The sequence below is a fragment of the Tamandua tetradactyla genome, chromosome 19, assembly GCF_023851605.1.
Source record: "Tamandua tetradactyla isolate mTamTet1 chromosome 19, mTamTet1.pri, whole genome shotgun sequence".
NCBI lineage: Eukaryota > Metazoa > Chordata > Mammalia > Pilosa > Myrmecophagidae > Tamandua > Tamandua tetradactyla.
Genome location: NC_135345.1, coordinates 3,247,826 through 3,273,699, shown reverse-complemented (window position 1 = coordinate 3,273,699; position 25,874 = coordinate 3,247,826). Strand labels below are relative to the sequence as shown.

Below are 25,874 nucleotides of genomic sequence, written 5' to 3'. Positions count from 1 at the left end.
TAATGCATGGGGCTGATAACTGCAGCCACCAACTCAGCTGTGCGTGCCATGAGTTGGTGGGTTGTTCTCAAATTTCTTCACGGCAATTGTATTATTTATTGTAATTATATGATTTAATTAAATATCACATGTATTAATAAAAATATGAATAGACAAAGAAAGTGCTGTTTCTGTGAAAAAAAGTTTATGGCTTTGTAAATACTCAAAGACAAATAGGTAAAAAGGACTGCCAAAATAAGTGAGGGGCAGGCCACTATATACCAGTTAAAAGAGAAGTAATTTAAAAAGCTGGATTTCTGAACTCACATCACCTCAAAGTGCCTATAAATTCCTGCTTCACTTAAAGGAAAACAAAACCAGAACTCAACTCAAAGAAAAAAAAGACTTTCACCCTACATCAAAATAATGGTAAATAAGTGTACAGTTATAATGTTTGGATTATTTCAGAGTCATATCATTTTTAGAATTCCATCATTTTGACAGATTTTATTAATGAATTGATTTAGGGTCTTTGTTTTGGAAAAGAGGTTTTCTACTATCTTTACAATCTTGAGGGACTTCTTGACTGTGAAGTGCAGGTTAGATGGCCTCCCCAAATGACTGTGCACACCTTAAAGATAGATCCCTACTAATCTGCTCTTCTGCCATCTCCTCAGCTCCTGCAACTGGACTGTCTCTACAGCGATAATGGCATCAGTGACCATCATCATCCATTCTTTTTACCTGATGATATGGGATGAGTCTCAATAACATTGACACCACCACTTCTTTTTGGGTTTCCAGCTCTTTTCCTGCATCGGCTTTATTTGTTCCTCTTAGTACGAAGAGGTCATGGACGACAGGCTGCAGAGCCGGAATGGCTGTGGACACAAAGGACACACAACTTTAGAAAAACAATTCTTAACATTTCCAAAATATTGTCAAGAAATAAACAAAACCTCCACCTGTACTTAGTTTATGACAAGGGCTAAATTAATGTTATCAATGAGCAAAAGGAAATATTGTGAAGTTATTATACCGTCACGGAAGGCTAAGGCTCTTCCTCTGAACACTTATTTGTTTGGTGAAGACCTCTTGAAAACAGAAAACTTAGGGCTTCCAAGACATAACATCACTTTTGGAAAAAGGTGACACAAATGCGAAGGGTGATAAAAAAAAAAACAAACAACAAAACTTTCCAACTAACCAAAAATAGCAACAAACCTGATCATGCATAATCTACTTAAAGATTTAGTTGAAAAGACATTAAATGCTTTTTCAACAGAACACATTCAATCATATTAAGCATTAGATTTCTATGCCATTTTAAACAAACTCACGCTCTCATTAGATAAAGGGTTTATCCCCCAAGTCTTTTCCTTATGCAAAATGGCAGTTAAAATCAATTCTTTAGTCTAACAGAACCACAATGAATTAACTGTATAAGAAATACTTTCGCCGAGAGGTGCTGCAGCCCTATACTGTTACCAAGACTTCCTTAAAGTACCATTCTTCAGGCCCAATCTCTGCCTCTCAGTAGAAAATACTGGGGACAGCTGCCTCCTGACCCCCTGTTCAAAGACTATTCTAAGTGCAGGACCCTTAGATGTCCCTATATTCACCATGTGCATTCTCAGTTGTTTCGTGACCCTAAAGTAAGTAATCTGCACTTTTGCCGAGGCATGAATTTGAAGCATTTGTGAGGCCATGGGAAAGACTGACTCACTTTGCTTGTGTGAAAATGTAGATGGCAGCCAAGCACATGCCTTTCAACAAGGCTTAGTTCTCTGCTCTACTGCAGGTATATTCAATGGAGGACACGTGACAGTGTCATTTTCACACCCAGGGATTTGCAAAGGTCTCAGGATATACCCCTATCAAAATTCAAAAGCCTACATGTCACAGCAAAGGAGCCAGAGACAAGCCAGGAGGGAAATGCAGAAAGTCAGTTTAACAAGTTCAAAGACAGATTTCAGCTCAATCTTAAAACTACACAATCTCGTTTCACAAGCTGGAAGAAGGCTGCTTTGGCCCCTAACCATTTTCTATGGTCCACATTTAAGCTTCTACAAGATAATCAAGCAAAGCAGAATATCCTGAGTTAAGGTCAAACTATATCTTTCCCTAACACTGGATAATAAACTGAATGTCCTTAAAATTGATTTATGACAAAATGGATTTTTTACACTTTTGTTTCATATTGATAAACGAGAATATTTATACTCGTAATTTATTTGTATCTTAGACCCTTTTATTGTTTCTTGCATTTTTCCCCCTAAGTAAGTTAGAAATTCTTAAGAGTAAAGAATGTGCTCTCTATTCTCTTTTTTAAGATATCCGACTACTTCATGCACACGCATATGCACACATACACATACACAGAGAACACCTACAAAGCACAGGATAACTGTTTAATCAGTTGGAAGTGGGTGTGAGGAGAGACTAACACTGTCGAGTACACCATGATTACTGAGGGCCACAGTGAAAGGGCTGTCCCGTTACCATGGGTCACGGCTTTCCTCCCACTGGCCATGATGCCATCACAGAGCTGGATGATTTTAGGGATCCCGATGATCTGTTTTGAATGATAGCGTTCATAAGACAGTAATACCAAGAAGAAAAAGATGTTTGGAATAATTGCCTCTGATTCCCTGGAAACAAAACATCTATTTAGACACTTCTTTTAAAATTATGATACTTAATCAATATAAACATAAAATAACTCACAATTCAAAGTTAAAAGAGAGAGAGAGCATGAATATAAGGAATTCTGACCATCTAATTTAATTCCATCAACTTCAACCAGTTCTGGCATCTGCACCCCCCACTTGGAGAGCTGATGGTTTGTAGTCAGAGGGCAGTGGGAAAGCACTCAGACAGCACTGGTGCACGGAAAGTACAAGGTCATCAGCTCTCCCTCAGTTTCTTCAGCTGCAGAAACTGAGACTCCAAGGAGAAAAGGTAACTTGCCCAACATCATACGTGTTAAGCTGTGACATATCAGAAGAAACTGGGTCTCCAGACGCAAGAGACTCTCAGAAAATTTCCTTTTTGCACTTTGTTGCCTTAATTATCGAGTATTTCAGAAACTAAAGATTTTAATTTCAATAAATATATGTATAAGTCTATAACTGGCATAGTAAGAAACATTAAAAGCTTAACATCTAGACAGAAAAAGCTGCAATTAACGTAAGTAAAGTGCACAGTAATCAGCTTTTAATAAAAACAATTTTATCCAAGAAAGAAACTCTGAAGAAGACTGAAAAAAATTAGTGCTCCCTCACATGAAATTTCATTTAGCAATCAACCATTGTAATGAAGTGTTATAAAATATGGAAGGAAAACTGACAACACATGTAATTAATTAGCAGATGCAGGACTACTGCTAAACGAGTCCTGAGATACTTATTCATTAATTTTTGAGAAACAAAAGTGTACATCATGTTAATCACATTTCCATTGAAAAATTATCTAGCAAAAATGCTTAACATTCCTTTGAAGTAGATGTTCACCTTAGTAATCTAAAATTACATACAAGTACATAAATAGGACAAGAAATCTAAAATAGCAAAATACTATTTACCTGAACTGGCCCACTTCGATGTACTCAAACTGTTTTAACACAAATCCAATAAACACCTACAGGCAGGAAAATAAAATTTTCACATCAAGTATTAGGATTAAAATACGCAAACTAAATTACTTAAAAAGACATCATTTTGACATTTTTTCCTTCTTATCTGTGCAAAACTTTAACCAGTTTCCTGACAGCTATAAAATTCTAGTACACAAGAACTCAAATTCATTCTGAAATCAGACTAGGTAACTTTGGAACACTTCCAGAAATCCCTTTAAACAAGTCACTGAACACTATAATTGGAAAAACAAATAATAAACTCCAAGAGCTATCAGGCAGTAGCCAAAAGATACAACAGGGGGACTGATTTGTTCCAGTGAATGGCCAACTGAGGAACACATTTTGTAATACTGATTAAGTAATAAAATGCCCATATTAGTGCATTTTCTTCCTTCTGCCACTACCCACATCCAGAGGACCTGTACTGAGGCAGGTGCTAAAAGGTGGGGGTGACCATGGCCAACAAAGGTGGTGCTTTTGGAGGAGACCAAACCCCTCAGCATGGCAAGGTCAAGCACAGAGCCGCTATCCCTGCTGCCCTCCTTGCAGGTCCTGGGCATAAGTCTAGGCACAACAGCAGGAGCTCAGGAAGTCACTATGCATATGGGGCTCAATGTTCTCTGCCTGTTTGCATTTCCTATTCGTGTTCATAGCCTGACAGACTGTGATAGACTGAAACCTAAAGAACTAGGGGGAGAGGGGACAAAAGGGAACTGAGTGGTGAAAGCAAATAGGAACAAATGTGAGGCTCACGTGCCCAAGCAAAAACTGACTGGGAGCTGGCATTGCTGGAGTAAGCAGAAAGGATGCCGGGACCCATGGAAAACCAATACATATGCATAGAAAAGCTCTCTCAATATTAATGTATCGTATGGAGAGTTTAGAAAGGGAGAAGAAAGCAACAAAAGTTACTCAAGTTTTGAGAAAAGGCTCCATGCACAATGCCTAAAGAATTTAGCCCATCTAACAATGCTATGCTAATAATGGGAACTGTTTATTTTCTTTGTCTACTAAAGTGGACCCACAAAAAGATCATGGTCTGTAATTCTGTATGAGAAAATCAGTTTCTACCTATGATGAGTCAGAATTGGATTTTTGAGGAAAAGGTAGACCTGTGTGTGATGTGTTCTTAGCTGAGAATGGATCACCAGTGCTCTGTTTGCCCATCTGAGCTCCACTCACTGCAGGCCCTAGGCTCTAGCTTTTGCCAGCACCTGTGAGCCCACTTCTTTCTTGGCCACTGCACCCACTGTTGGAGACTAGGACTTTTCTCAGCCCGCCTCCCTGTGTTAAAGGAAGAGATGAAGTTCCCCAATAAGCCTGTTCTCTGAAGAGGGAAAAAGCCTTTTTAGACTAATTTTCTTCTGAAACCTTCAGTGCAAAAAAGGAGCGGTAAAAATGGCAGGCCCCAGAAATGCCTGGAGAAGGACTGAGCACCAGCTCGGCCCCTTGACACCCATTAGAGGATGCTCCTTCCTCCAAAAGCACTGGTGAGGAACTCAGTATCCTAAACATATTTCCTTGTTTTTCCCAGGGAGGGCTGATAAAGTCATGGGCAATATGTCTGGGAAGAAATGGAAGCTGTAATACTTTCATCCCTCCAAAATTTTGACCTCACATAGAAAAGAAGCCCAAGGGCACAGGACAACAATGATAGTCACATTTTAATGACATAAAAGTAATTTTATCTGTAGTAACTCTAATGAAAATGACTTCCCCCCATTGAATTTAATTTTATTTTCAATGAAATTTTGATAAACAAGGTTTCTCAGGAACTAGAATCAATGTTTACATTTAATGTAGTTTTAATACAAGGCTCCTCAGAAATGCAGATTTCAAATTACTGCTGAACAGACTTATCATAGGCCAAGATCTGCAGTTAGGTCTTTCATTTTTATTCTTTTTATTAGAGAAGTTGTGGGTTTACAGAAAATCATAACATAAAATACAGTATTTCCACATACCACCCTATTATTAACACCTTGCACTGGTTGGTATATTTGTTATAATTGAGGAGAAAGCACATTTTTATAACTGTACTATTAACTGTAGTCCGTGGTTTAGCTTAGGGTTCAATGTTCATGACGTACACCTCTCTGGGGTTTTTAAGAACGACTTTCAAAAGAATTTTTATCAAGTGATGTGATCTGCCACCATTTCTCACCTCGAGCCAGAATAACCCCACAGGGAAGGCCAGGCAGGCTATTTCAAGGTGAGACCAGCTCTCACATAGAAACCAAAGAACATGGATTTCCATTGTTCTTATTAGATGTCATCCCTTTTAAAGGGCCAGTTAAGCCTAGACTGCTTGAAATACTATATCATAATTGATAATCTCTATTTAAAATAAATCTCTGAATTCTGCAAAAATGCTACCCTCAAATAAACCTTAATTATATCTATATCTTACCATTTAAATTCAAACTCTGTTTCAAATGGGGAAGGGGCAGGTGAGCAGAGGTGGGGAGAGTGAATTGCTGGGAAAAATCTTCGGCAATGTATTTTTTAAGGCTGAAGCTAATATAGTATAACACACATGCAGAGGAGTTTTGGGGAGAGGGTGCCCACATTTACTCAGGAATTACTCTGCACCAGGCATTTGCATGCAACTAGCTGCATGAAACAGATATCAGGCATAACTGGCGGAAGAAAAATAAGTTTTATATTTCCTTAAGGTAGATTTCAGCGTCTTTTTAAAGTAATTCTTATTAAATTGTAAACCGGTATAGTGGATGAAACATACAGAAGTGACAAACCTGATCTGAATCCAGAAGACAATAGTTAACCCGTAACTGAACCAGCTGTGCCAGCAAGTCCAACACCTGCTTCTGTAACTGCACAGATGTTGTCGTTGTATACTGTTTCAAAGCTTTTATCACAAGAGGCTCAAATAAACGGATGTGATTATGAATAGCATTCTATTGAAGGAAAAAAAAGAATCATTTAAGTGATACTTCAACTAAAAGTTTCAAATAACCGACAGGAAAGCTCCAGCTCTTTTTTTTATTTCTAGCATGAACACCACTAATGTACTTCTGCCTTCTTAAGCCATGGCTCACATTTACCTTGTCTGCACGGTTCTTTGTAACACTCGTGAGATTTGTTTTCAATTGGGTAGACACTTTCTGGAGCACATCAAACCACCTGTAAGTGGGAAAAGAGGGAAGAAAAGAATATCTTTAAAAATACTCTCCTATACTCAGCTATAACTCCAGTTCAAACTAATTTATCCTCAACAAATCCAAGTACTTTTGAGTCAAAAAGAACTTGAAAGGTTCTTGCATGTTCTTCTTTTACTGAAGATAACTGAACTCAGGTTAGAGCTTGTGGTTGACCAACAGCCATCAAATTTTGTCACCTGTACAGGCTAGGTGAAGAGCTTTCCTCTCCTACAGAAAACTCACAACTGGCTGAGTCTTTAAGAGGGGCTAGAGAAAAATGTCATGGTCATTTGAAAAATTTGGTAATTTAGAAGCTATTACTTGACTTCTTTGGGAGAAAAAAACTTACAACATTTACATAAATTGCATCCTTTTCCTTTTATAAGATATATATGAAATTAGAAAACAGTAATATGTGCCCATACATATAACATGCTTGTTTGTTTATATGTACCCCATATTATTACTAAGATTATTTAAAGAGTCTTATTCCAGAGATTTGGGTATATAAGAAGTATGTCACCAATATTAACGCAAAGCCAAGAACAGATATTTCCCTTGGATCCTGACCCTCATATTTCAATTGTAGTTTTGTGAACCCTATTTATCCATAAAAGGAATTCTATTATTGTTACTACACGGAATAGTAATTCAAATATCAGCTAAAAATTATGGTAATTTAAGAAATACCTACTGTATTCAGGACCTCACAAACAAATTAAAGTGAAAAGAAGCTTTTATCCATAAGCTCACAAACCATGGTGATTTAGCCAAGACTCTTCTATATTCTTTAAATGCCTCTAAATGCACACACTACAGTGCCCTGTTAAAGCTGTCCTTACACCTTAGTCATAGATTTGAGAAGTGCTACTGACACATATTGTGCTGGTTTGAAAGGATGTATACACCCTAGAAAAGCCAAGTCTCAATCCTAATCCCATTTTGTAAAGGCAGCCATTTCTTCTAATTCCTATTCAGCACCGTATGTTTGAAACTAATTACATTATCTCCCTGGAGATGTGACTCAATCAAGAACGGTTGATAAACTTTATTAGGTGGAGAAGTGTCTCCACCCATTCTAGGTGGGTCTGGATTACTTTACTGTCATCCTATAAAAGAGGAAACATTTTGGAGAAAGTGGGAGATTTGGAGAGCACAGAGAAGAATGACAGAGCCATGAGAAAGCCACAACAGAGAACTCTGCAGAAGCACGAAGCAGAAAGTCCACCAGCCAGCGACGTTTGGAGATGAAGAAGGAAAAAGCCTTCTGGGGAGCGGAGAGGAAGCTAGCAGATGATGCTGTGTTTGCCCTGTGCCCATCCAGCCAAGAGAGAAACCCTGACCATGTTCGTCACATGCCTTTCCACTTGAGAGAGAAACCCTGAACGTCACTTCGCCAGTCTTCTTAAATCAAGGTGTCTTTCCCTGGATGCCTTAGAATGGACATTTCTATAGACTTGCTTTAATTGGGACATTTCCACAGCCTGAAAACTGTTAAGTTGCAACTTATTAAATTCCCCCTTTTAAAAGCTGTTGAGTTTCTGGTATAATGCATTCCAGCAGCTAGCAAACTAGAACACACTCCATATCACTATAAAGAAAAATACCATTTAATCAGCACTGGAAAATACTGATGTGATTTAACATACAAGGACTTTTTATTTCACCGCAGTTCTGGTGTGCTGACTAACTTGGCTAGTAGAGCTGGCTGCCTCTAGCGGCTCATCTGGTATTCTTCTTCCTCCTCCTGTCACCTCTGAGGTGAGACAGGCTCCCAGACACCAATTTCACTCACTGGATGAAGACAGGATCTATGCCACAATCACAGGTTTTTGAACACAGTTAACTACTAGAACATGTTGCCTAATTTTTTTTTTTTTTTTTTTTTAAATAAACTAGCCACTGCTTCCTCTTTCATGACTCTACAAAGAAGGTATTATTGACAGGTTGAGAAGAGATGCTTACCCGGAAGTGTCGTGTTCCGGCTCTGCCTGCACCATGTTTCTCAGACTGGCATCAGCCAAGGCCTGGGTAAAGTGGGTGTACGGAGCCATGAAGCAGTAATGATACAAGCCTGGCCTCACGCTGGAAGAGCCAAGGCGCTGTGCGCGGCCTTGAGACTTGCTGGGGTTCGAGGATAACCCATCAAACTGTGATGCCAAATTAGTTCCAAAAAGAGTCTTCAACAACTACAATAAAAGAATTGAAGTCATGAATATTTGACTTACTGCAGCAGGAGTGATACTTGAAGAATCTCCCACACAAAAAATAAATCCAGCTACAAATAATTGGGTAAGTTTCCAAAAATTCCAGATTGTGAAATTCTTATTATGATTTGCCAAATACACCTGGTGGGACTGTTGTTAGGAAATGTTGTTTATATCTTAAACATGAAACTAATGGTCTCCAGTAGTTTCAAGTGTCCCTGTGACTCTAGATAAGATTGAGTATCCCAAACAAAAACCTGGAGGGATACTAAGGTAATGATTAAGTTACGACGCTCTAGCAAAGCTAACAGTCTCTGCCCTTTACAAGGTGGATCTTCTCTTTCAGAAGAATGAGACATGGCATAGTGAGGCAAACAGGACTCATTCTCCTAAACAGCCACCATGGCCTGAGTGACGGAGTGACAAAGGAGGGGCAAGTGGGATTGTCAGACTATTCTACCCCTTCCTGGGGATCAAGCCACCAACACTACTTTCTTAATGGAAAGTCATTACATCACCATGCTTGGAGTGAAGGGTTTAAAAAAACAAGTGCAAAAAACTACTTTCTGTCTTACCTGTTGGACACAAACAGTCGCCATCATCGGTTCTCGACTAAAGCAGGATTTCAGGTATCCTAGGATCTCTTCAACACACTATGGAAAGAATAAATAGTAAAACAAGTGGCTCACTGATGATTTATTATTGTTGTGAATCTAGACAGAAATCAAAGACACAAGATTAGCTTCTTATTGCAATTGCATAATTTAGTAAAAAAAAATATATATAATATAAAATTATATATTTTTTATCATCTTGACTAAAGAAAGATAGAACAAAGTACTGAAATCAAAGTAGATATATTTCAACCATTCCTTCATGCATTTATATATTGATTTATTCATTTTATTTGCTCACTCAACAAACATGTATTATTTACTATAGGTTCAGCTCTATATTCAGTGCAGGAATTCACAAGGGTACAAGAGAGTGAAAAAAATCCTATATTTACAGAGGTTACATTCAAGAGAACATGATATGTTTATTACAACAGAACGTTTCATCAATGTGAGTCACGTCAGTTCTAGAAGTGACTCACAACAATCTGCAAAAATGATCAGTTTTCAAGACACAGAATATGAGGCAATAAAGGTCATTAATCCCTGAGACACAGGTAACAAATGAGGTGAGTCCTAGAAGTGCCCCACCTTAATGCCGTAATTAAGTCTTGAGGTTGTAGTATAAGGAAGAGGAGCAAGCAGACCTCCCTCAGTTGAGGAGGAGCCAAGAGTTCACACAATTCACAGGACAAAGCACCAGACAGAAGAGAAACCCTGGAGATCAGCAGAGAGTATTGATGAAGGCATGTGCGTGAGATGACCACCCAAGGTCAGGGAAAGAGCTATCCGAAAGGATGAGAGGCAGCAGTGCTGGATGCTCACACAGGGCTGGGGAGGGTGCTGTCCACCAGCCAGACTAGAAACACTCGTAAGGTATAGGTAATTGTATGGAGTTCTCAAGAAGGTCTTGCCCCAGCAGTGGTGAATAATTAGCCCAACACCAAGCACTGCTCTGACCCGTTTAACAAATCAGAAATGCAAGACCCAAAAGAATCAAACTATTTCCAAGTAACTTAACTGATCTCCCCAAAAAGTTCAAGATTTGTAGGAATATGAAAACAGTACCAAACAAAGCAAAATTCTCAATGTCTGGTATCCAGTCACAGATGATGAGGCATGCAAAGAAACAGGGAAACAGATCCATAATAAGGCAATAATCAACCAATCAGAAAAGATCAAGAACTGATGCGGATGTTTTAGTCAGTAGCAAAAGACATTAAAACAGTTATTATAACTGGAACCCCAGGTTCAAACAGGTAAGTAGACGGATGGAAGATATAAAAAAGATACAAATTGAACTTCTAGAGATGAAAACTGCAATGCCAGTGAATAAAGATACAATGGATAGTATTAAAGGCAGATCAGACATTACAGAGAAAAGATTAGTGAATGTGAAGACATAGTAAAAGAATCTAAACAAGAGGAAACAGGTATAAAAGAATCAAAATCACCAGAAAGAACATCAGTGAGCTATGGGAAACTTCAAAGAACCTATAAACAGGTGACTAGAATCCCGTTAGGAAAGGAAAAAAGGGACTGGGGACAGAAAAAACTACCTGAAGAAATAATGACCACAATTTTTCCAAGCTTGAAGAAAACTATAAAGCCAGAGATCTGATAAGCTTAACAAACCCCAAGTACAAGAAACATGAAGAAAACTAAACACAGGTGCATCGTAATCAAATTATTCAAAAGCAATATAAAGTTTAAAAAGCAGCCAGAGAGAATAATAAAGCCACGAGGAACTATGTGGAAAAAATTGTATAACAACGCAAAAAACAAAACAAAACACATAATATATTACTATTACACAAAAACAGACTATGAACTGCCTTCACTAGTGGTTCTATAAGTAATATTACCATATCGACAGTGCACATGATTGAAAGGGGTTATACAAACTCCTGTGTCCCACCAATCTACAAATAATAATAACAACAACAAAAGCAGACTATGGAATAAACAAGGTCTAGAAAAGAAGAAAAATAAAACAATTTGTCAAAGATATGGAATTACAGGTGATTCTGTTTCATACACAGTGTTGGTATTTAGAAAAAAAAAACAGAATAACTATATATTTTTTAACCCTAAAATCGTTCTTAGCCTGCATGTCTTGTAATCAATTAAGCTCACAGAAACCTGGAAGAAAACTTGCTTGCACATTTTCCCAGGTCCTGCTCCCCTCTGCTGAGATCTGCTTATAACTTAGATCCCTTGTACCTACACCTACCAGGTGCCCAGCCACTGGTACAAGAACAAAATTGCTGCCTAAGGAATGCAGAGGCTCCTGCTTCCTCCACCACAGCAAAAACACAACTATAGCTCTGTAATTGGTCTATCTAAACTTGATCTGATCTCCTAAATAACTTCTCAACTGACCCAGACCTTCAACTGTGCATCAGGAATGGACTTCAAATCCTGCAATGCATTACGAATTCCCTAAGGAGACTCCTCACCCACAATTACTAGTCAAGTACAAAGAAGAAAGACCAAGAAAGCTTCTATCCCACATATTTTCACCTAAAATATCACAAATGAACTCAGTGGGTAACAGGAGCAACTTCTAAAGTAGATATGAGAGGATAATCAGGAAAGTCACAGGTGAGAATTAAAATGGGTCTTTCATGAATCTGCAAAAACGACAAACATAAAACAAATAAGAAAACAGAGATGAAAATATGTACCTTTATCTATAAAGAAACAGGTAAGAGGATAAGATGCTATATTATCCAGAATTTTCAAAGATGAAATTACTATATATGCCTTTAAAAGAAGGAAATCTGATATATCTCTCTGATTTCAGGAATATAAAAAATTAACCAATGTCAACTGTGATTAAATTATGAATTGTGAATTATTAACTTTTTTATATCTAGATGAATGTAATATCTAATAATTAAGTAATTAAGAAACTACAAAACTCACTGACTATTACTGAAAATCATTTCTATATGTGTTTGATATTCAGGATCATTTCAGGAGATGATTGGGGGAAAACTTCCCAATTCTTATAAAAGACCTATATACGCAACTCAAAGAAGTGCAACAAACTCCAAACAGAATAAATCCAAATAGACCCATTCCAAGACACATATAATCAGACTGTCAAATGCTGAAAAGAAGGAGAAAGTCCTAAAAGCAGCAAGACAAAAGTGAATCACCGCATATGAGGAAAGCCACATAAGACTAAGCACTGACTACTCATTGGGCACCAATGAAGCAAGAAGGCAGCAGTAAAATATATTTACGATTCTGAAAGAGAAAATGATGTCAACCAAGAATTCTTTATCCAGCAAAGCTGCATTTCAAAAATGAAGGAGAGTTTAAAATGTTCACAGATAAACAAATGCTGAGAGAATTTGTTAAAGAGACCTGCCCTACAAGAAATACTAAAAACTTTCTATTCACTAGGGGGTAGGGAGGTAAAGACGGGAGAGAGATGTCTGAAAGAGGGAAAAGAAATGAAGGGTATTAGTAAGAGTAACTTAAAGAATGAACAGAGAGAGAAAAAAAAGATCTGACAAATAAAAACCAAAGGATTAGATGGTTGAATCAAGAACAGCCTTTACCATAATAACTTTGATTGTTAATGGATTAAACTCCCCAATTAAAAAGTACAGAATAGACTAAAAAATGATCTATCTATATACTTATTACAAAAGACTCATCTTAGACCCAGGGATACACGTAGATTGAAAGTGTAAGAATAGAAAAAATATTTCACACAAAAAAATAACAAAAGGAAAGCAGGGATAGCTATATTAATATCAGACAAAATAGACTTTAAATGCAAGGACGTCATAAGACACAAGGAAGGACACTATATATTAATTAATGGGACAATTCACTAAGAAGAAATAAATCATAAATATTTATGCTCCCAATCAAGGGGCTCCAAAGTACATGAGACAGACATTGGCAAAAGTGACAGACGTTATAACAATAAGGAATTGGGGGAACAAATGTTAAAATAAATTTAGTTTGAAATGGTAATGATAAATGAAAGTGAGGGGTAAGGGGTACGGTATGTATAATCTTTTTGTTTTTCTGTTATCATTTTATTTCTTTTTCAGCTGTCTTTTTATTTCTTTTTCTGAATGGATGCAAATGCTCTAAGAAATGATGAATATGAGACTATGTGATGGTATTGAGAATTACTGATTATATATGTAGAACGGAATGAAACAATGTTTTTGTTTGTTCTTAATTTCTTTTTAATTAATAAATACATTTTAAAAAATAATTTCTATCCTAGAGAACTGGATATCCATATGCAAAAGAATGAAAGAGGACCCATATCTCACACCCTATACAAAAGTTAACTTAAAATGGATCAAAGACCTAAACATTAGATCTAAGACCATAAAACTGTCAGAAGAAAATGTAGGGAAATATCTTATAAATCTTATACTTGGAGGTGATTTTATAAACTTTACACCCAAAGCAAGAGCACTGAAGAAAGAAAGAAAGAAATGGGAACTCCTCAAAATTAAAAAAAAGAAAATAATTTCTTGAAATTAACTACTCAGTCTTCTCTCACATAGGAAAGTACATAATGCATCATTACTATTTATTGTTTTCCCTGAAGATCGCTTTAAAAATGGATTTAGGCCAAAACCAAGAATATCACCTTCCAGTAAACAAATACTCAGTAATCTTTTTAAAATGAATGAATGTCAAAAAATTTAAACATAATTTACCTAATAAACATACCAGGATTTTCTAAGGAAAAAAAAAGTGACATGTTTCTTCCCGAAAGAAACATCTGGGAGCGACAGATGTTTCAACAGTAACAGTAGGAGACTTTAATACATCACCCTCTTCTAATAGAACAACCAGATAGAGGATCATAAGGAAATAGGGAATCTGAACAATATGATACATTAATTAGACCTACAAATATATACAGATCATTGCATCCCCAAATACCAGGATATATATATATTCCCTCTAGTGCTCATGGAACATTCTTCAGGATACAGCATATGCTAGGGCAGAAAATAGGTCTCACTGTCTCTGACTGTAACAGAATGAAGCTGGAAATCACAACCCCAAGGAAACAGAACTTTCACAATCATATAAAGGTTGAACAACACACTCTTAAAATGTCAGTAGATCAAAGAAGAAATTGAAAGAAAAACTGGCAAATTTCTGGAGATGAATGATAATGAGGATACAACGGAACAAAACCTACAGATGCTGCAAAGGCAGTGCTGAGAAGGAAATGTATAGCTCTAAATGCTAAATGCTTTCTAAAAAGCAAGAAACAGATAAAACCAAAGAACAACTGAACAGCAAAAGAAGCTAGAGAAAAAGAAGCAAACTAACCCTAAAACAAGTAGAAGAAAAGAAATAGCAAATATTAAAGCAGAAATAAATGAACTGGAGAACAAAACAAGAATACAGAGAATCAATAACCAAAACTTGGTTCTTTGATAAGATCAACAAGATTGACAAACCTTTAGCTAGACTGACAAAGTCTAAATGAGAGAAGATGCAAACAAAATCAGAAATGAGAGGGGGATCATTATCGTGGATCCTAAAGAAATGTAAAAAAAATGATACAAGGACATAATGAACAATTGTACGCCAACAAATGAAACAACTTAGAGGAAACAGATGATTTCTTAGAAACACAAGAACAATCTATACTGACTCAGGAAGAAATATAAGACATCAATAAACCAATCACAAGTAAAGAGATTAAATCAGTTATCAAAAACCTTCCTACAAAGATAAAGACACAAACGGACATTTGCACACCGATGCATATAGCAGCATTATTTATGGTTGCCAAGAGATGGAAATAGCCCAAACGTCAATCAACAGACGACTGGCCAAACCAGTTGTGGTACATACAAATGATGGAATACTACACAGCTGTAAAATAGAATCAAGTCATGAAGCATACAACAACATGGATGAACCTTGAGGACATAATGCTGAGTGAAATTAGACAGAAACAAAAGAACAGATACAGTAAGATCTTACTAATGTGAACTAATATTAATGGTGAACTTTGAAAGTTAAAGTTAAGAAAACAGGTTATCAGGAAATAGTAAACAGAGCAGAGACTGGACAGCTGGCGCTGAAGGAATACAGACTGTGCAATAGGACTTATTCATAAAAATTCAGAAATGGATAGCACAATACTACGTGATGGTAGCACAATAATATAAGGACACTGAATGAAGCTGAATGTGAGAATGATTGAGGGAGAAGGGCTGGGGGCATGTATGAAACAAGAAGGAAAGATAGAGGATGAAGAACAAGACAGTATAACTTAGGAATGCCTAGAGTAGACAACGATGGTGATTAAATGTACAAATATAAAATCATTTTTGCATAAGGGAAAACAAATAAACGTCAACATTGCAAGGGGTTGAAAATGGATGGTATACAGGAAAAGGTACAACCAATGTAAGCTAGAGTTCATAGTCAACAGTTAACACTGTAATATGCGTCCACTGACTGTAACAAAGGCATTGTGCCAAAACTAAATGTCAGGAAGGGGGGTCATGGTGGAGAGGTATGGATTCTTTGTGGAAGAAAAGGAAATGTCTTCATATGTAGATTATAGTGGCAAGGGCAACTCTATTTACTTAGGTTTGATTGGGTGACGTGCAAATGAAACTGTTTAAAAATGAACAGAGACTGCTTAAGAGTTACTTCTGGAGGATCTCTTTTGTTGCTCAGATGTGGCCTCACTCTCTCTAAGGCCAACTCTGCACCATGGGATCAACAATTCTATCCTGACCAAAAGGGGGAAAAGAAGTGTTACTAATAAAGTATCAGTGGCAGAGAGAGTTCAAATAGAATCAAGAGGCTACTCTGAAGATTGCTCTTATGCAAGCTTCAGTTAGACCTTGTTACCTATTATAATCTGCCAACCCCCAACCAGGACCATTCCAGCCAATCCTAAAGAACACCTAGGGCAATATATAAGACTTCACAAATGTTCCATGGACTAATGTAACTTTCCAGAAACCTACAATTTCCAGATGGGTTCCTGGGCCAGTTAAGTCCTGAAACCTAGAAAGCCCAGCCTCTCTAGAAAATCAGATAGTTCTATCTCCTTACCCCATATTAGTGACAGAACCTTCCAACATGAAAAAGTTACAATGGGCATAGTCCAAACACCCCTAAGAGAGGGACAGAAAGATCAAAGGTGATGATGGAGTTATACACAGAAGACAGGATTTAACAAATGAATATGACGGCTAAATCATTAAATTGATGTCTCTTTTGGTCTCAAGTATCTTAGAGTAGCTAGAAGTAAAAACCTAAAATTGTAGAACTGTAACCCAGACCAAATTCTGAAATCTGTTCTACAACTAATTGTGGTGCTGTGCTTTGATATAAATTGTTTTATATATATATGTTATTTTTCACAAAAAAAAAAGAAGGAAAAAAAGTCAATGTGATGATAAAGTATTTAAGCCCTCTAGCCTCCTATATTCTGGAGCAGCTAGAAAGAAAAATCTGAGAGGATCGTATGGTAGCATGACAAACTCTGGGATCTGTTCTGTAACTACTTGTTGAAGAATGCTTTGAAAACTATTCCTTTTTTCTTTGCTTTGTATATATGTTATACTATACAACTAAAAAGTTAAAAAAAAAAAAAAAAAAAGAACAGAGAGGGCTTCTGGGAAAATGGTGGAGCGAAGTGGAGGTTAGTTTGCTCCTGCTCTGTGAAACAAGATAAGAGACAGGGAGAAAATGGCCAGGACTGCACGTCCCAGGGTGTGAGTAAACTAGGAGGGTCTTTAGGCCGATTGGGGGAGAGTGAGTGGGTCAGGTAACTGGGATCCCCACCAAGCAGGTTGCAGTGCATCAGGGAGGTGCGATAGGAGGGAACTGACCCGGCTCCAGCTTGCACAGCCGCCGGTTGGGGAAACCTCCCCAAGTGGCTGAAGTAGACAGTGCCCAAGCGGGAGCCCGGAGGCGGGTACTAGTCCACTGCTGGAACCCTGGCCTCGGGCCGCGGGAGGGGAGAGTGACCATCTGGTAGGGTACAGGAATAGCTGGCCCATAGTCTAGGTATCTGACAGGCCCCCCAGCGCTGCGGATCAGCTGATCAGCTGATCTCCCATACACTGGTCGACTCTGCAATCCCCTTGGCAGAGACCTGCTGGTGGGCTGTCCCTGGCAGAGCAGGACCCCTGGTGGAGCAACTGCCCTGCCGAAGTAGACCCCCTGCCAAGCACAGTGACCTTGAGTTGCTTCCGGCAGGGAGGGGCGGGGCTGAGGGAAGAGAAGATACCTGCGCCATCTGCTGGCCAGACACGGTCAGTACAGCACGGCTGCACCAGACAGGGAGGGGAGAGCTTGAGGGATCAGGAGCTGCACAATCACCACCTGCTGGGGAGAAGGCGTAAGTGCAGGCAAGCAAACTCCAGATCTGCCTAGGTCTTTATTTTTATTTTGTCTTTTTTTTCCTTAATATTTTTTTATTTTCCCCCTTTTAGAACACATTCTTTCTATGTTTATAATAACATTTTAATTAATATTATAGGTGATCTTTCATGGTTTTTTAAATTTTATAGGTATTTTATATTTTATTCCTTTTTTTATTTCATTCATTTTTTTATTCCTTTTCATTTATTTTTATTATTACTATAATTTCTCTTAAATTATCGCCCCCTCTGATGGACAAGAGCTTGAGTTCACTTCCAGTATATCCTGGGATGTCTCCTTTTGATTCTGGGGTCTACTAGAGTTGAGGTGTATTTTATCGTTCTTGTTTTTATGTTTCATATTTTTATTATATTATTATCTTACTGTATTATTATTATCTGTTATTTCTTTTTGTGTGTGTGCATAGGTTGGGAGCCAGGCCTGGGTCTCCCATGTGGTGGGCAGCCAGCCATTCAAACACTGGAGCACCTGTGCATGCCGGCCTAGCTTCAAATAGACCCTTAAGTTGGACTGCATCCCCTACATGAGATCTGAAGTTTGATTTGGTGGAGAATAACTGACAAAGAGCAACAGGGAACATTCAGCAAAAATAAGGTAAATACAAAACTTTAGAAGACTGAAAGAAATGAACTTACAAAATAACCATATCAAGATAATCAAATGCCCTGAACACAACAGAAAATCACAAAGCACAGGTAGTTCCAAGCAGAAATGGTCCAGCCAAATGACCAAGTCAAAATTTCAGAGGGGACACAGAACATGTAACAACAACTCAAGGGCATTTAGAAAGAAATAAAGGATATTAAGAAGACAGTAGAAGGGCATAAAGAAGAATTTGAGAGGTGAAATTAAAAAATGACAGATCTCACAGAAATGAGAGATACAGCATACCAAATAAAAAATATACTGGAGACATTTGATAGCAGATTCGAAGAAGCATAAGGAAGAATAAATGAGCTAGAAGACAGAACCACAGAACTAGAGTACACAAAAGAACAAAGGGCAAGAAAGATGGGAAAAATGTAACTGGATCTAAGGGAAATAAATGATGGACAACAAGAGGTACACAAATAAAGAATTATTGCTGTCCCAGACAGAAAACAGAAGCGTAAATGGATAGGAAAGTCAATTGAAGATATAATCAGAGAAAACTTCCCAACACTTATAAAAGTTATGAATATGCAAATCAAAGAGGCCCAGAGGACAAACAGAATAAATCTGAACAAGCCCACTCCAAGACACATATTAATCAGACTGTCAGGTGTTAAAGAGAAACAGACAGTCCTAAAAGCAGCACGAGAAAAGCAATCTACTACATACAAGGGGAAAACACATAAGAGTGACTTCAGACTACTCAACAGGCATCATAGAGGCAAGGTGACAGTGTGGTAAAGAAATAAAATAATTCTTTATTTGTGGGCCTCTTTGATTTGCATATTCATGTCTTTTATAAGTGTTGGGAAGTTTTCTCTGATTATATCCTCAACTGACTTTCCTATCCACTTACTCTTCTCTTTTCTGTCTGGCACAGCAATAATTCTTTATTTGTGCACCTCTTGTTGTCCATCATTTATTTCCCTTAGATCCAGTTACATTTTTCCCATCTTTCTTGCCCTTTGTTCTTTTGTGTACTCTAGTTCTGTTGTTCTGAATGAGAAAGGCTTTCAACCAAGAATTCTTTATCCAGCCAAGCTATCCTTCAAAATTACGGGAGAGATTAAAATCTTCAAAGACAAAGAAAGATTGAGAGAACTAGTCAACAAGAGCAGCCCTACTAAGTGAGCCCTCTCAGCTGATAGAAAAGACAGGAGAGGGAGGTCTGGAGAAGGGCATAGAATTGAAGAATATGAGTAAAGGCTATTTAAAGGAAAAGAGAGAGAGAAGGAAAATAATATACAGATCTGACAAATAAAAACTAAAGGATAAGACGGTGGAGTTAAGAACCACTTTTATAGTAATTACTTTGAATGCTAATAGATTAAATTCACCAATTAAAAGATACAGACTGACAGAATAGATCAAAAAACAACCCATCTATATGCTGTTTACAAGAGATGCATCTTCGACTCAAGGACACAACTAGAGTGAAAGTGAAAGGATGGAAAAAGTTCTTCTATGCAAGCTGTAATCAAAAGAAAACAGGAGTAGTTATACTAATAGCAGACAAAATAGACTTTAAATGTAAAGACGTCATAAGAGACAAAGAAGGGCATTACACATTAATAAAAGGGACAATTCATCAGGAAGAAATCACAATTGTAAGTGTATATGCTCCCAATCAAGGATCAACAAAGTACATGGGCACATATTAGAAAAACTGAAAGGAGGTACAGACATATCAACAGTAACAGTGGGAGACTTCAGTATCCCACTCTCCACAACAGATAAAACAACCACACGCAGGATCAACAAGGAAATAGAGAGACTAAACAGTAGCATACATGAATTAGATCTAATAGACATATGTAGATCATTACATCCCAAACACCAGGATATAGAATCTTCTCCAGGGTACACGGAACATTCTCCAGGATAGATCCTATACTAGCACAAAACTGAGTGTCTATAAATTTAACAAGACTGAAATTATTCAAAGTACTTGCCCTGATCACAATGGAATGAAGTTGAAAATTAATAATCACCAAAGAACTAGAGCTTCCACAAATACATGGAGATTAAATAATAAATAATCAGTGGGTCAAGGAAGAAATTGCTAGTGAAATCAGTAAATAACTGGGGACAAATGATAATGAGAACACAACATATTAAAACTTATGGAATACAGCAAAGGCAATGCTGAGAGGAAAATTTAATCCTAAATGCCTATATTAAAAAACAAGAATGAGCAAAACTTGAGGATTTAACTACTCACCTGGAGAATTTAGAGAAAGAATAGCAATCTAACCCCAACCCAAATAAAAGAAGAGAAATAATAAAGACTAAAGCAGAAATAAACAAACGAGAGTAATAAAGACTAAAGCAGAAATAAACAAACTAGAGAAAAATAAAGCAATAAAAAGAATCAATAAAACTAAGAGTTGGTTCTTTGAGAAAATTAATAAAATTGATGGTCCCCTAGCTAGACTAACACAGAAAAAAAGAGAGAGGACACAAATAAATAAAATCAGAAATGAGAGGGGGGTTGTTACCACAGATCATGAAGAAATTTAAAAAGTCATGAGAATATTATGAACTGTATTCCAATAATCTAGATAACTGAGATGAAATAGACAAATTCCTAGAAAGATATGAATTACCTGTACTAACGTGAGAAGAAATAGAAGACCTCAACAAACCAATTACAAGTAAAGAGATCCAATCAGTCATCAAAAATCTTCCCACAAAAAAAGGCCCAGGACCTTGATGGCATCACAGGAGAATTTTATCAAACTTTTCAAAAAGAACTGACACCAATCCTGCTCAAACTCTTCCAAAAAACTGAACAAAAAGGAACACTACCTAATTCATTTTATGATGCTAACATTACTCTAATACCAAAATCGGATGAAGACGATACAAGAAAAGAGGACTACAGACCAACCTCCCTAATGAATATAGATGCAAAAATTCGGAACAAAATACTAGCAAATCATATCCAACACCACATTAAAAGAATTATACATCATGATCAAGTGGGAATCATACAAGGAATGCAAGGGTGGTTCAACACAAGAAAATCAACCAATGTAATACAGCAAATTCACAAATAGAAAGGAAGAAATCACACAATCATATCAACAGATGCTGAAAAAGCATTTGACAAAAACCAGCACCCATTTCTCATAAAAGCACTTCTAAAGTTACGCACTGAGATAAACTTTCTCAATATCATAAAGGGCATATAGTGAAAAATCCATAGCCAGCATCATACTTACTGGTGAGAAACTGAAACCATTCCCCTTTGGTGGATCAAAGACCTAAATGTAAGAGCCAGTACATAAAACTTCCTGAAACAAATATAGGGAAACATTGTCAAGATCTAGTACAGGAGTAGCTTCTTAAACTTTGCACCTAAAGCACAAGCTGTGAAAGAAAAAATAGACAAACATGAACTCCTTAAAATAAAGAGCTTCTGTGCCTCAAAGGACTTTGTTAAAATGGTGAAGAGGCAGCCAACTTAATGGGAGAAAATACTTGGAAAATATTTTTCAATATTTTCTCACAAAGGTGAGAAGGCAGTGGTAGGATATATTTAAGATTCTAAAAGAGAAAAACCAAGAATTCTATACCCAGCACAACTGTCCTCCAAAAATGAGTGGGAGATTAAAATATTTTCAGACAATCACTGAGAGACCAGCTCTGAAAGAAATACTACAGGGAGAACTACAGGCAAACAGGAAAAGGCAGAAGAGAGAGATCTGGAGAACAGTGTAGATATGAAGACTATAAGTATAGGTAAAAAGAGGCAAAAAAAAAAATTAGATATAACATATAAAATCCAAAAGACAAAATGGTAGAAGAAAGTACTGCCTTTGCAGTAATAATATTAAATGTTAATGGATTAAATCCCCTATGCTGGTTTGAAAAGATTTATGAACCCTAGAAAAACCATGCTTTAATCCTCATCAATCTTGTGGGAGCTATGCTTTCTTCTAATCCCTATTCAGTACCATAGGTTGGAAACTTGATTAGTTCATCTCCACAAAGATGTGGCTCAATTAATTGTGGGTATTAAACTTGATTAGATGGAGGCATGGCTTCACCCATTCTGCATGCATCTTGATTAGTTTACTTGGAGCCTATAAAAGAGGAGACATTTTTTTAAAGCATGACCTTTTGAGAATGATGAGAAAGCCATAGCAGAGCCTAGCAGAGCCATGAGGCCAAGAGAACCACAGAGACCACCAGCCAGCAACCTTTGGAGATTCTGAGAGAGCAGAGAAGGATAACAGAATGATGAGAACAACGAGGCAGAGTCCACCAGCCAGCGATCTTTTGAGATGAAGGAGAATGCCCCTGGGAAACTTCATGAACCAAGAGACCGGGAGAAGAAGCTAGCAGACAACGCATGTTTGCCACATGCCCTTCCAGCAGAGAAAGAAACCCTGAACTTCACTGGCCTTCTGAATCACAGTATCTTTCCCTGGATGCCTTAGATTGGACATTTCTATAGACTTGTTTTAACGGGGACAATTTCACAGCCTTAGAACTAGAAACTTGTAACCTATTAAATTCCCATTTTTCAAAGCCGCTCCATTTCTGGTATATTGCATTCCAGCAGCTAGCAAACCAGAACACTCCCCAGTCAAAAGACACAGACTGGGAAAATAGATTATAAAACAGGATCCATCAATATGCTGTCTACAGGAGACTCAATTTAGACCCAGGACAAAGATAGGCTGAAAGTGAAAGACTGGGAAAAGATATTTCATGCAAACAACCAGAAAAGAGCAGAAGTACCTATACTAATATCCAAAAAATTAGATTTCAACAATGAAAACAATTAAAAGAGACAAATATGGACACTATGTATTAATAAAAGGAAGACTGCAGTGAGAAGACATAATAATCATAAATATTCATGCACCAAGCCAGAGCACTCCAAAACACATGAGGCAAACACTGACAACACAGAAGGGGGAAGTAGACACCTCTACCATACTACTTGGAGACTTCAATTCTCCACTCTCATAAATGGATAGGACTAAGGAGGGGCCAAGATGGCGGCTTAGCAATGTGCGCGTTTTAGTTTGTCCTCCAGAACAACTACTAAATAACCAGAAACAGTACAAAACAGCTCCCGGAGCCACGTCAGTGACTGGACGCACAGCGTACCCAAGTCTGAACCAGCTGGACCTCCCCAAAACCGTGAGTTCCCCAAGCCGTGGCGGCTGGCGCCCAGCACCCCTCGCCCACAGGCGGCATCCCAGAGGGAAGGGGAAAAGACTCTAAACCTGGTCATGGTAGAGGTCTCTCATTGGGCTCACAGAAAAAGAAGAAAGGGGAGGAAATGGAGGTTTTGGTGGCTGTGTTTCTACGGAGACTTGGCAGCCTCTGGATTCAGTGGCGGGACTTCTCAGGCTGCAACTGCCCCAGGCACAGGCAGAAACGGGCTACTTTCGGGGCTATCTCCCACCTGTGCCTTACGCAGGGGAGGGGTGAAGCCCAACTCAGGTGGAAACCCTCTCTCAAGGAATTCAGACCCCAGGGCTTGGCAATTTGAAGCCATTAAAACCAGCCTACAACCTCTCCTCCGTCTTCAGCACGCCCCCAGCAAGGAGAATCTTCCAAAGTTAAAAGTGCCACAACATCTTTTGTTGGTGTGACCGGCAGGCAGACGCGCCACATACTGGGCAGGATAAGAAAAACAGAGCCCAGAGACTTCACAGGAAAGTCTTTCAACCTGCTGGGTCTCACCCTCAGGGAAAACTGACACAGGTGACTCCTTCCCCCTGATAGGAGGCCAGTTTAGTCTGGGAAAACCCGGCAGGAGTCTATAATACCAACATAGACCCTCCTAAGGGTGGGGAGGGAAAAGGCACCATACAAGGAGGGCAAGAAACAAGAAAACAAGAACTGAAAAATTATCCTCTGTAAAACAAAACCTAAGCTAGAGGCCCAGAAAAAGCTGAACTGAAGGTCAAAGACCAGATAGACAACAAATTCATCCAGCAAGAAAACCCTAGGTAAGAGAAGTGAAAGCAATCACCAGAATAAACTAATTAAGGTAATTAAATGTCTAGACAACAGCAAAAAATAACAAATCACACCATGAAAATTGAAGATATGGCCCAGTCAAAGGAACAAACCAATAGTTCAAATGAGATACAAGAGCTGAAACAACTAAATCAGAATGTACGAACAGACATGGAAAACCTCATCAAAAACCAAATCAAAGAATTGAGGGAGGATATGAAGAGGGCAAGGAATGAACAAAAAGAAGAAATGGAAAGTCTGAAAAAAACAAATCACGGAACTTATGGGGATGAAAGGTACAGTAGAAGAGATGAAAAAAAACAGCGGAAACCTACAATGGTAGATTTCAAGAGACAGAGGGTAGGATTAGTGAACTGGAGAACAGAACATCTGAAATCCGACAAGATACAGAAACAATAGGGGGACACTTCTGGGTCAAGATGGCGGCTTAACAACATGCGCATTTTAGTTCGTCCTCCAGAACAACTACTAAATAACCAGAAACGGCACAGAACAGCTCCCAGAGCCACGATAGTGACCAGACACACAGAGTACCCCAGTCTGGACCAGCTGGACGGGCTGCGAGCACCCCCCAGAACCGTGAGTTCCCAAAGCTGCGGCGACCAGCACCCCTCCCCCACAGGCCGCTTCCCAGAGGGGAAAGGAAAGGACTTTACCAGCAGCAGGGACTGGGCACAATCAAATGCCAATTGTGGAACTAATTAATAAATTGTGACTATTAAAAATAGGCCCCCAGCTTAGGTGAACTTGATCAAAGCGGAGGTTGCTCATTTTTGCCCCGGAGCCAAGGGGGCAGGACTGACAGAAAAAGGGGGAAAAAAAAAAAGAAGGAAACAGAGGTTTTTGTGGCTGTGTCTCTCTCTACAAAGGCTTGACTGCATCTGGATACAGCGTGTTCTAGTTTGCTAGCTGCTGGAATGCAACACACCAGAGACGGATTGGCTTTTAATAAAAGGGGATTTATTTTGTTGGTTCTTCAGAGGAAAGGCAGCTAACTTTCCACTGAGGTTCTTTCTTACGTGGAAGGCACAGAATGGTCTCTGCTGGTCTTCTCTCCAGGCCCTTGGGTTCCAACAACCTTCCCTGGGGTGACTTCTTTCTGCATCTCCAAAGGCCTGGGCTGAGCTGCAAGTGCTGAGATGAGGAATGCCGAGCTGCTTAGGCTGTGCTACATGGCGTTCTTCCATTTAAGCACCAG

At 38.3% G+C, this 25,874-nt stretch overlaps 1 protein-coding gene across 5 annotated transcripts in view; it reads right to left on the bottom strand.

Moving 5' to 3' along the window:
• HTT (huntingtin) overlaps nucleotides 1-25,874 on the bottom strand; it is a 237,460-nt gene that overhangs the window by 71,176 nt on the left and 140,410 nt on the right. For all 5 annotated transcript variants that reach the window (XM_077136283.1, XM_077136284.1, XM_077136285.1 and 2 more), the window contains 7 exons: nucleotides 9,560-9,637; nucleotides 8,743-8,966; nucleotides 6,682-6,760; nucleotides 6,373-6,534; nucleotides 3,563-3,618; nucleotides 2,482-2,630; nucleotides 724-860 (listed from right to left, as the gene is read on the bottom strand). In XM_077136283.1, the coding sequence (XP_076992398.1) occupies nucleotides 724-860; nucleotides 2,482-2,630; nucleotides 3,563-3,618; nucleotides 6,373-6,534; nucleotides 6,682-6,760; nucleotides 8,743-8,966; nucleotides 9,560-9,637 (885 nt within the window). The remainder of the gene's footprint in view (nucleotides 1-723; nucleotides 861-2,481; nucleotides 2,631-3,562; nucleotides 3,619-6,372; nucleotides 6,535-6,681; nucleotides 6,761-8,742; nucleotides 8,967-9,559; nucleotides 9,638-25,874) is intronic.